General features: G+C 47.6%; 1 protein-coding gene across 1 annotated transcript in view; it reads right to left on the bottom strand.

Annotated features, from left to right (window-relative positions):
* The window catches only part of LOC138860399 (calcium/calmodulin-dependent protein kinase type II-like), a 205,359-nt gene that overhangs the window by 31,693 nt on the left and 161,166 nt on the right, over positions 1–12,500 (bottom strand). The window contains exon 2 of the mRNA XM_070117889.1: positions 2,285–2,379. Within this exon, the coding sequence (XP_069973990.1) occupies positions 2,285–2,379 (95 nt within the window). The remainder of the gene's footprint in view (positions 1–2,284; positions 2,380–12,500) is intronic.

The raw sequence follows: 12,500 nt of genomic DNA, 5'->3' as shown, positions 1-12,500 counted from the left end.
ATAGAGAAGGAGAAGGAGAAGGAGAAGGGAGAGAGGGAGAGGGGGATAGAGAAGGAGAAGGAGAAGGAGAAGGAGAAGGAGAAGGGAGAGAGGGAGAGGGGGATAGAGAAGAAGGGAGAGAGTGAGTGGGGATAGAGAAGGAGAAGGAGAAGGGAGAGAGTGAGAGGGGGATAGAAAAGGAGAAGGAGAATGGAGAGAGGGAGAGGGGGATAGAGAAGGAGAAGGGAGAGAGGGAGAGGGGGATAGAGTAGGAGAAGGGAGAGAGGGAGAGGGGGATAGAGAAGGAGAAGGAGAAGGGAGAGAGGGAGAGGGGGATAGAGAAGGAGAAGGAGAAGGGAGAGAGGGAGGGAGAGGAAAGGATAGAGGGAGGGGGAGGGGGAGAAGGAGAGGGAGGAGAGGGAGTGGGGAGATGGAGAAGAAGGAGAAGGGAGAGAGAGGGAGAGGGGGTAGAGAAGGAGAAGGAAGAAGGAGGAAATGAGAGGGAGAAGGAAGAGGGAAATGGAGAGGGAGGGAGAGAGAGGGATGGGAGAGGGAGGGAGAGAGGGATAGAGAAAGAGAAGGGAGAGGGAGAGAGCAGGAGAGGGAGAAGAGGAGAGGTAGAGGGGGAAGGAGAGGGGGATAGAGAAGGGAGGAGAAGGGAGGGAGAGATGGAGAGGGACAGCGAGAAAGAGGAGAGGGAGAGGAGGAAAGAAGGAGAAGAAGGAATAGGGAGAGAGAAGGAGAGAGGAAGAGGGAGAGAGAGGGAAAGAAGGGATAGGGAGAAGAAGGAGAAGGGAGTGGAAGAGAGAGGGAAAGAGAAAAGGAGATGGAGAAGGGAGAGGGAGAGAGGAAGTGAAGAAGAGAGAGAGAGAGGGAAAGGAGAAACGACAGAAGGAAAGAGAGAAGAAAAAAGGGAAGAGAGGGAAAAGCAGAAGAAAGGGAAAAGAAAAAGAAAAACGACAAGAGCAAAAGAGAAGGACAAGAGAAAAAGAGAAAGGGAAAAATAGAAAAAAAAAAACAAGAGAAACGAAAGGAAGAAAGAGACAGGCAAGAGAGCAAAGAAGGACAAGCAAAAGACGCAGAAGAAGATAACGAAGAGAAGACAGTCATTATGATAATGGGCCGAGAGTGCCACCTGATAATGACGGCGCGAGCGGCGATAACCACAAGCGCTGTTGGCACCCTTTGGCACTCTCGGCGCCCTGATGGCGACCCGCGCGAGGGGGCCAAAGGCGTTTCAAAATGCCACCCGAGCGACGAAAAATAAAAATAATAAATGATAAATAAGTAAATAAACAAAAATAGATAACAGTAAAATAAATAAACAACAATAAAACAGCAGTAAAATGGATAAACAATAATAAAATAACTGTAAAACAAATAAATAAAAACTTGACAAATAAATATAAAATCAAATATAAATAAATAATGACAAAAACAAACACATACAATAAAATGAAGGCACCAAAACACAGAAAACGAAACAAGGAAATAAAAGATAATACAGGAAGAGAGACAAACAGCCGAAATTAACTAACCCAAATGTCATTATTTCTTGAGGTAAAAAAAAAAAGAGAAAAAAAAAGAGATAAAACGTGAGCGAACGGTGGACGAGCAATAATGAACGATGACACAACAAAGAAAGGTGAGGGACGAAAACAGAGAGAACAAATAAAGATAATCAAATAAACAAAAAAAAAAAAAAAAAAAAAAAAGTAAACACTAATGCAATGAAAATCTGTTTACGAAATCGCGACGGAAGTTAAACGTCAAGATGAAGAGAAATAACAAAAATATATGCGTTTGTCCACGTAAATATCCAGAAACAGATTCTGCATAAAAAAAGAAGGAAAATGAGAAGAAGAAGAAGGAAAATGAGGCTTAAGTGAAAGAGTGTCTTGAAAGTGTAACGATAAATTATGTAAAACATAAATAGCATTGATAGCGCTGGTAATATAAGGATTCTTGTAATGGCGATAACAACAACAATGATAAAAGTAATAATAACAATGATATTGATAACGACAATAAGAAAGACAATAATAATAATAATAATAATAATAATAATAATAATAACAAAAATAATATTAATAGATTAATTAATGACAAAAATGCTAGTAACAGCAATGTTGGTGGTGACCATACTGCAGAAGATGAATGATGATGAAGATGAAAATGATGACAAAGACGATGAATTCGCAGCCGCTGCCAATGCCGCTTCTGATAACCTCAATAACAGCAACAACACCAACAGCAAATCCAACACAAACAAACAAACAAACAAACTGAGCGAGCGCCACTGTACCTCGGGCAGATAGTTTCTTGGTGTTGATAATTTTGGCAGCAAACTCTAGCCCTGTCGCCTTCTGAACGCATCGGCGCACCACTGAGAAGGCTCCTCTGTAATGAGACGAAGAAGGAAAGGGGATTAATAAACATGTAGAACATCAGAACGTCGATAGTAATTGTGCATTGGCGGTCGTTGATGTTTGTAATTGATACATACGTGGTAAACATGTCTATCTATCTATCTGCCTATCTCTCTATCTCTCTATCTATCTATCAGTCTATTTATCTATCTATATGTATTTTTTTCTTTCTTTCTTATAGTCTTTTTTGAAATGATGGAAAATTCAGCACTGTCTTAATTAAAATTACTTTTTGGTCGTCCGAATGTTCTTATTATGAAAAGATATCAAGTACGAAAAAAATAATGTTACCATATCTCACAGACCGCTCGAAAGACAATGCCCTTGCCCCCACATCACACTTCCCGCGGAGTGGAGTCGACACACTACCCTACGAACTCCACAGACGAGTCAAAAACCAGCGTTCAACTAAGACTCAACGCTCAAGGCACTCCTACGCCCCGCCCCTGCAAGGACGGCCGCCCGAGGACCATGCCGGGAAACCCACTCTCAAGGCACACGCTCAAACACAGACGTCAACTCGGCCAAGGCTGCTCTTACGTCGCATGACAGCTCGGGTCACGCTCCGGGTCATGCGAGGTCGAACTGCATGACCATAACAAAAGATTAGTCACATGCTATGCCATCAGTCAACGTTTTCTTTTGCCTGTCTTTTTCTTCTTTTTCTTTACCTCTTTTCGCCTCGTGTCGATGTTTACGTTTTTTTCTTCACATCAAAACGTTAACCAAACGTTACTTCAAAGCAAACGAAAGCGGATTCTCGTCCCATGTCATTAGCCACGGCGGCGGCAACAAAGGCGCCGAGAACCACAGGGTCGTTAGAGCAGAAAATAGAAAAAAGAAGAAAAAACAAAGTATACAAAACATAAAAAAACAAACAAAAAAAACAAAAAAAATCTCAACCTACACAAAACAACAACAACAAAAAAAGAAAAAAAAATCCTTCAAAAAATCTCAAAACCACAAAAAAGACACAAAAGAGAAGAAAAAAACCGAGGCACGCCGCGCAGCCCCATGGCGAGGGGCGGGAGTCTACCTGATGGAACAGCGCCTCATCCACCTACGAACCAGAGCCCAAAATCCTTCCTCCTCCAACCCCCCTCCTGCAGCCCTGAAAGACAGGCGAGAGAGAGGGCTCAGGCGCGGGTCACGGGCACGCGCGGCCGGGTCAGGGGTCAAGCGCATGCTCAGCTGACCTTGCTCTTTTTTCACCATTTACCGTTTGTGTTTGGGAGGGAAAAGGGGGTGGATAAATAGGTAGGGAGTTGGAGGGAAGATCTTTAAATAAGAGTGGGAGGGAGGCGAGAGGAAAGGGAAGGGAGGGAGTGGGAGGGAGGCGAGAGGAAGAGATGGATAAAAGGGAGGGAGTGGGAGGGAGGCGAGAGGAGGAGGAGATGGATAAATAAGAGTGGGATGGAGGCGAGATGAGGAGGAGATGGATAAAAGGGAGGGAGTGGAAGGGAGGCGAGAGGAAGAGGAGATGGATAAAATGTAGGGAGTGGGAAGGATGCGAGAGGAGGAGGATAATGATAAACAAAAGTGGGAGGAAGCGAGAGGAAAGGGAGAAAGAGGTGAGAAAAAGAAGAATGGGAAGGAGGAAGGAAGGCAAGAGAGAGGGAGGGAGTGGAAGGGAGGAGAAATAAGGACGAGACGAATGGATAAATCGGGTTGTGGGTGAGCTGACAAATCCAAAAAAATATTGTATAGGATCTACTAAAACACAACAAACTACATGGCACTGTAACGAATCTATAGCACCAGGAGACACAAATACAGTACCCATTTAAAATACTATAATCAAATTTGAGATTACATCAGTCTATACAAATTATGTATAAATAACAAACATTCTATAAAAATACAAAACTACTCAAATGCAAACACAAATAAAAAAAAAAAATCCGCATATCATCGCCAATAAATAAACTATCCATCTATCAATCAATAAACCAATCTACAAATCGATCTATCAATCAATAAACCTATCTACATATCGATCTATCAATCAATAAACCTATCTACAAATCTATCTATCAATCAATAAACCTATCTACAAATCGATCTATCTATCAATAAACCTATCTACATATCGATCTATCAATCAATAAACCTATCTACAAATCTATCTATCAATCAATAAACCTATCTACAAATCGATCTATCTATCAATAAATAAATCTATCTACTTTATCTATCAATCAATCAATCAATTTATCTACATATCTACATATCTATCTATCAATCTATCAATCATTCAATCAATTAATCTATCTATTTATCTACCTACCTACCTATCTACCTACCTTCCTACCTATCTATCTACCTACCAATCAATCAATCTATCTATTAATATATCTATCTACATACACCTGATTATGCGTGTGTGTTTTAATCATCATTTCCGAGAGAAGAAAGAAGAATCGCCCCCCCCCCCCCGCCAGACATTGTTAAACAGGGTTACCAATGTCCACAGAGTTTATGTCCTTTAGTCTCAAGAATCCCAAAGAGGGAGCAATTCTTCCGAGGTAGGCCTAGGCGAAATTCAAAGAAGAAGAAGAAGAAGAAGAAGAAGAAGAAGAAGAAGAAGATGAAGAAGAAAAGAAGAAAGAAGAAGAAGAAAAGGAAAGAACAACAAAATAATGATAACAAACAAATATAATAAAAAATGTATCAGTGCAGTAACTAAAAAACAATAACAAATACAAACGAATAATAATAACAGTTACGTAAATTCAATAAAACAACAAATGCACCAGTACAGAAATGAATGGACTTCGATCCCGCTGCCAAGCCTAACCGCTCTTCTGGATTATCAATTCCCTTACCGGCGCCGAGCGAGAAAAGGGCCGCCAATAAACGCGAAGGCCAAGAAAAAAATAATCTTACTATAACAGTAACAAAAAAACAGTAATAGTGACACGCCTAATTCTCATAATGTAATAATACCAATCATAATTACAAAATAAAAGAAGAAAAAAAAAGTAATAGCACGGTTACGAATGCTATATCATTAAAGGCAATAATAGTTATGAAGACGGAGTGTTGTGCTCCGTGCCACTTTCCCCACTTAGTCCGTGTCAATATTTGCTCAACTATTGTTAAGGACGAGCTATTGTTCCCTTAACGAAGAAGAAGAAGAAGAAGAAGAAAAAGAAGAAGGAGAAGAAGAGGAGGAGGAGGAGGAGAAAGAGCAGGAGGAGGAAGAGAAGAAAGGGGAGGAGGAGGAGGGGGAGGGGGAGGGGGAGGAGGAGGAAGAGGAAGAGGAAGAGGAAGGAGAAAGAACAAGAAGGAAGAGGAAGAAGGACAAGAAGAACGAAGAAGACAAAGGGCCCTCTTGATCACGTCCTAAAACAAATTACAATAATTGACTCCCCCTCATTCCTCCCAATCAAGCAGCATTACCATCAGCAACCATTAGCATTGCCAGGCAGTTCTCGGTCCCGGCTTATTGACAGAAAACAGAGAGGAAGAAAGAAAAAAAGAAAAGAAAAGAAAAAAAACGAACGATATCCTCTCCTAAAAAAGAAAAGAAGAGAAGGATAATAGAATCATAACACGATCATAAAAGAACAACACAAAACCCGAAAGAAAGCATAGAATTCTATCACCAATCTCGGTGCCAGAGAACTTTGATCATCCAAGAGCTCATCGACAGAAAACAGATGGAAATAAGTGAATCCCTCCTCACCCCCCCCCCAAAAAAAAAAAAAAGAAACAGAATCACACAATCATTCTATTCGATGTGTTAATTCGTCATTTGTCTAATCGTTCTATCTGAAAAACACCCCCCCCCAAAAAAAAAAAAAAAAAAAAAAAATCCACACAATCGTTCTATTATCGGGTCGATGTGTCCTTCAACAAAGCCAACAAAATGGTGAGCTTCCCCATTCGTCTAATTTCCGCTTCATTAACAACTTCGGCCACTCAAGGGGGCGGTCTACCTGGTGGGGGGAGGGGAGAGGGGAGAGGAGGGGGCTGGATGGAGGGGAAGGGAGGAGGGCCGGAGAGAGGGGAGGTGAGAGGGGGGTAGGGAGGGGGAGGGAAGGGGGCCGGAGTGGTGGGAAGGGAGGGGAGGGGGCCGGAGAAAGCGGGGAGGGGAGGGGGCTGGATGGAGGGGAGGGGAGGGGAGGGGGCCGGAGAGAGGGGGGAGGGGAGGGGGCTGGATGGAGGGGAGGAGAAGGGAATGGATAGAGACACAGAGAAGAAAAGAGGAAAAGACGGAAGTGAAATGAGAGAAGAGAGAAATGAAAGGGAAACGGAAACTAGAAGGAGAGATAGAGTGGAAAAGAAAAGAAAAGAAAAGAAAACAAAACAAAAAACAGAGAAAGAAAAGAAAAAAAACTAATCAAACCTACCTTTTCAATAAAAGAGGAAACGAAACAGAAACAGAAACAGACAACTAAACCGAACCTCCAATGAGGGGGAACAAGGGAAGAGGAAGAGGAAGGGGAAGAGGGGAAGGAGAGGACGAGAGGAGGAAGGGAAGGAGAGGGGAAAGAGGACGGGCGAAGAGGAGGAAGGGAAGAGGGGCAAGGAAGAGAAAGAAAGGAGGAGGGGAGGAGGGGAGGAGGGAAGCATAGGGGAAGGAGAGGAGAAAGAGAAAGAGAAGAGGAGAAAAGGGGAGAAGAGGAGAAAAGAAGAGAAGGGGGAGTGGGGAAGGGAGGGAAAGAAAGTGGAGGAAGGAAGCGCAAGGGAAGGAGAGGAAGCAGGGACGAGGAGAAGAGGGGAGAGGGGGAAGGCGTGAAGGAAGGAAAGGAAAGGAAGGAAACTAAGGGGAAGGAAGGGAGAAGGGAAAGAGTGGAAGATAAGAAGAAAGAAGAGATGTAGAGTAGAAGATAAGAAGGTGAGAAGAAGGGAAGAGAGGAAGAGTGGAAGAGGAGAAGAGGGGAAAGGGGAGAGGAGGGAAGGGGAAGGGAAGGGGAAGGGGGAGTCGAGGGGAAGAAGAGAAGAGAGAAAGGAGGAGAGGAGGGGAGGGGAAGAAGAGAAGGGAGAAAGGAGGAGAGGAGGGGAGGGGAAGGGAAGGGGAGGGGAAGAAGAGAAAGAGAGAAAGGAGGAGAGGAGGGAAGGGGAAAGAGGAGGCGAGGGGAAGAAATGAAGAGAGAAAGGAGGAGGGAAGGGAAGGGGGAGGGGGAGGCGAGGGGAAGAAGAGAAGAGAGAAAGGAGGAGAGGGAGGGGAGGGGAAGAAGAGAAGGGAGAAAGGAGGAGAGGAGGGAAGGGGAAGGAGGAGGCGAGGGGAAGAAACGAAGAGAGAAAGGAGGAGAGGAGGGAAGGGGAAGGGAAGTGGAGGGGAAGAAGGGAAGGAGGAGGCGAGGGGAAGAAATGAAGAGAGAAAGGAGGAGAGGAGGGAAGGGGGAGGGAAGGGGAGGGGGAGGCGAGGGGAATCGATTCCAGCTTAGGAGCGACGGCGACGAATGGGATGAGGCGAAGGGTTCAACGGAGACAGTAAAGGTGCGTGTTTACAGTGAAAGCTTCGGCTCGGGACGATTGGATTCGGGGGAGGGGGGAGGGGGGAGGGGGAGGGGGAGGGGGAGGGGACTGCTTGGGGAAGGGGGGAGGGGGATAGGGGATGGAGGAGGAGGGGGAGGAAGAGTGGGGGAGGGGAGGGGACTGCTTGGGGGGAAGGGGGGGAGGAGGAGAAGGAGAAGGTGGAATATGACGAGGAGGAGGAGGAGGGAGGAGGAAGAGGAGAGAGGAGGACGAGGACGAGGACGAGGACGAGGAGGAGGGGGAGGTGGAGAAGGAGGAAGGAGGAAGAGCAGGGGGGAGGAAGAGGAAGAGGAAGAAGAGTAGGGAGGAGGTGGAGGAGGGGAAGGAGGGAGGGGGGAGGAAGAGGGAGGAGGAGGAGGAGGAGGAGGAGGAGGAGGAGGAGGAAGAGGAGGAGGAGGAAGAAGAGTAGGGAGGAGGAGGGAGGACTGCTTAGGGGCCGAAGGAGGAGAGTGGGGGAGGGGACTGCTAAGAGGGGGGAAAGGGGGAGTGGTGATTAGGAGGGGGAAAAGGGGGGTTGACTGGGGGAGAGGGGAAGCGGGATACTGAGGAGGATGAAAGAAAGAAAGAAAGAGAGAAAGAGAGAAAGCGACATAGAGGGAAAGTGAGAAAAAGACAGAGAAAGAAAGAATTAGAGAAAATAAAAATAAGAGAAAAGAAAGAAAAAAAGAAACTTTTTTCCAACGTGTTTACATTCACTTCCATTTGCTTAATTTTCCCATTTTCAACCCTTTTCCTCCCCCCCCCTTCCCCAGCGCGTTTCCCCGGCGTGAGACCCTTCAAAACATCACCATCGGCATTCGCTCGCTGTCAGAACTGCTGTTGCCAGGGCTCCACGCTGTCAGGTGCAGCAGGGGAGGCAAGACTTGACATCTCCCCCACCCCCTACCCCAACCCCCTTCTCCTCCCCTCTCCCCTCTCCCCCTTCTCCTCCCCTCTTCCCCTTCCACCTCCCCTCCTACTCCGTTTCGTCTCCTTTCCAGCTCCTCCCCTACCTACCTACGCCCCTCCTCAACTCCGATCCACATTCACACCTTCCTTCCTCACCTCTTCTCCGCCCACACTCAGTCAACTCCAACCCCCTTTCTCCACCTCTCTCCCCCTCCAACCTCTTTCCCCTTTCCCTCTCCCCCTCCTCGTTTTCTCTCCTACCTGGCTTCCCCTTCCCTTCTCCACCTTCTTCCTCACCCCCTCCAACCCCTTTCCCATTTCCCTCTCCCCCTCCTCGTTCTCTCTCCTACCTGGCTCCCCCTTCGCCTCTCCACCTTCTTCCTCACCCCCTCCAACCCCTTTCCCCATTTCCCTCTCTCCCCTCCTCGTTCTCTCTCCTACCTGGCTCCCACTTCGCCTCTCCACTTTCTTCCTCACCCCCTCCAACCCCTTTCCCCTTTCCCTCTCCCCCTCCTCGTTCTCTCTCCCACCTGGCACCCCCTTCGCCTCTCCACTTTCTTCCTCACCCCCTCCAACCCCTTTCCCCCTTTCCCTCTCCCCTCCTCGTTCTCTCTCCTACCTGGCTCCCCCTTCGCCTCTCCACTTTCTTCCTCACCCCCCTCTCAACCCCCCTCCCTTCTCTCCCGCCCCCACCACATGCCCTGAACTTGCGTCTCCCTCCATGCATAAACCATTATGCAAATGTGTGATAACAACTGAGTATGTCATTATCGCCAGCATAACAAGGCTTGGCATGGTGTGACTGACAGTAACATGAGGGAGTTTCGACCCCCTTCTGGCCCACTCACCTCGTCCCCCTCCCCCTCTCTCTAACACTTCCTTCTTCACCACTGCAATGGCCAAGGGCTCTGCAATGCTGACCTCTCTCTCTCTCTCTCTCTCTCTCTCTCTCTCTCTCTCTCTCTCTCTCTCTCTCTCTCTCTCTCTCTCTCTCTCTCTCTCTCTCCTCTCTCTCTCTCTCTCTCTCTCTCTCTCTCTCTCTCTCTCTCTCTCTCTCTCTCTCTCTCTCTCTCTCTCTCACTCTATCTTCCATTCCTTCCCTTTCTCCCTCACTCTTCTTTCTCTCAACTTTCCACTCCCCCTTCTTCTACTTCCCATCCCTCTCCATCTTCCCTCCCACTCTCTTTTTTTTTTCTTTCCCTCTTTCTCCTCACATTCTCCTAACCTTCTCTTCTTCCTTCCTTCCCCTTCTCATCCTCCTCTTTCCACCCTCTTTCGCCCCCTTCCCCCCTCCCCCCACCAACTCTCCAAGTACCTCCCCGCTTAGTTGGATCAAACACGAAACATTTTATCTTCGGGGCCACTCGCTCGCCCTCGAGGAGGAACACTCGCGGACCTCGACTCGGCCTGGAGTAGGAGGGAGGGAGGGAGGGAGGGAGGGAGGGAGGGAGGGAGGGAGGGAGGGGAGGGAAGGGGAGGGGAGGGAAGGGGAGGGGAGGGGAAGGGAGGGGAAGAGGAAGGAAGGAGGGCGAGGGAAGAGGAGGGAGGGGGTGGGGGAAGAGCGGGAATAAAAGAGGGAGAGAGGGAGGGAGCGATAGGAGGAGAAGGAGGGAAGGAAAGAAAAATATAAAGGAGGAGAGGAAGAAGAGGAGGTGAGGGGGGAAAGCGAGCGAGGGACTCCTTGAGGAACAACTTCCGGGTCTTGTGGAGGAAGAGCAATAGAAGTATGAGCATAAGGACGAGGAGGAGGAGGAGGAGGAGGAGGAGGAGGAGGAGGAGGAGGAGGAGGAGGAGGAGGAGGAGGAGGGAGGAGGAGGAGGAGGAGGAGGGAGGAGGAGAAGGAGAAGGAGAAGGAGGAGACGCAGGTGCTGGCTTGAAGACTTTGGATGGAAGTTCGAGGAGGAGAGGCGAGAGAAAGGGCCATAAGGAGGAGAAGGAGGAAGAACCGGAGCAATAGAACAGAAAAGGAGAAATAAAGAAGGGTATATGAGGAAAAAAAACATTCAGCAATAATACGGAAGAAGAAAGGACCGAAGAGAAAGAGAGAGGCACAAGAGACGAAGGCAAAAAAGAGAGAATACAAAAACGAAATAAAGACGAGAAAATAAGGAAGAGAGAAAACAAAAAACGAAATAAAACGAGAAGATACAGAAGAGAGAGAGAAAAAACGAAGCCGAGGAGGAGAGGCGGCGTCGAGGGCGAGTCCGCCGCCCGCCCCTCGAGCCCCCGGAGTGTGTGCGCGCTTTTTCAGACCCCTCAGGAGCACGGCGCCCGGGACCTGCGATAACAGATCCCCAAACTTCCGGAATGTTTGCTCGCCCGCCCCTGATTTCCCGCGGACGCCCCTCGCCCGCCCCTCGCCCGCCCCTCGCCCCCCTCGCCCCCCTCGCCCGCCCGTCCTGTGCCGAAGCAGGTGCCAAGCGGGGGATGGGCGCGTGTGGCGGGCTCCCTCCGTCTCTGTCTCCTCTCTTTCTCTATCTTTCTTTGTCTCTTTCTCCATCTTTTTATCTCTCTCTTTCTATGCCTCTGTGTCTGTCTTTCTCTCTCTCCTTCTCTCTCTTTGTCCCCCCTCCTCCATCTTTCTTTCTCTTTTTTCTACCCTTTCTTTCAATATATATATATTTTTATCTCTCTCTCCCTCTCCTTCCAACCACTCCGTTCCCCCTCACCCTCACTCCCCGCTCCCCTCTTCCTTTTCCCTCTCCCCCCCTCCCCTCCCCTCTCCCAACCCCTACCCCTCGCCCCGCCCACCTCCCCTCGCCTCGCCCCCCTCCCCTTGACACCGCCCCACTTCCCCTCGCCCCGCCCACCTCACTAAGAATCTTGTCAATTTCCGACAGTCAACAGTCTTCCGTGCTCTCGGCCCGGCCCTCCAGGAGAGTGGATTCTGATCTGCCGAAGGAAAATCAAAGGCTCTCCATCAGGCCTTTTGATTGCTCAGCCATTTCTGATAAATTTGTGTAAGCTGATTGCGGTTCTTCCTTCGCCCTTGACGGAGGCTGACTTGGGACACACACACACACGCGCGCACACACACACACACACACACACACACACACACACACACACACACACACACACACACACAAACATAAATATATATATATATATATATATATATATATATATATATATATATATTATATATATATATATATATATTATATAAATATATACATACAAAATACAAACACATATACATACATACAGAAATGCATACAAAAATACAAACTCACATACATACAAACATACAAATACACACAAACACAAATACTACAAAAATACAAACACAAATACAAACACACATACACAAATAATACAAACATACACATACAAAAAACACACATACACATACAAAACACACACACATACACATACAAAACACACACCCACACACACACACACATCGTTTACTCACCTCTCGCTCCGAATTCCGAACACCGCAGACTCCCACGCCCCCGAACGCACGGCCCGGCTCGGAGCAACAGTCAGGAACGGAAAACAGGGCGCAATCTAACTTTTTTAACCGTCAAATTTATATGCAGCACAACTTTTAAGCAGATCTCGGCGTGGCCTTTCTGAATTCTCAAATGGCAGACGGCTATAATTTGCGCTCATGAATAATTTACGCGCCTTAAACAATTTAGCGGAATTTGGGATAGACATGCGTGTCCCGACCCGATTTTACGGCGGTTGTCTTCCTTGATGTCCCAGGCT

This window comes from Penaeus vannamei, chromosome 41 (assembly GCF_042767895.1).
Source record: "Penaeus vannamei isolate JL-2024 chromosome 41, ASM4276789v1, whole genome shotgun sequence".
NCBI lineage: Eukaryota > Metazoa > Arthropoda > Malacostraca > Decapoda > Penaeidae > Penaeus > Penaeus vannamei.
The sequence above is the reverse complement of the archived record's forward strand: the minus strand, read 5'-3'. Positions and strand labels throughout refer to the sequence as shown.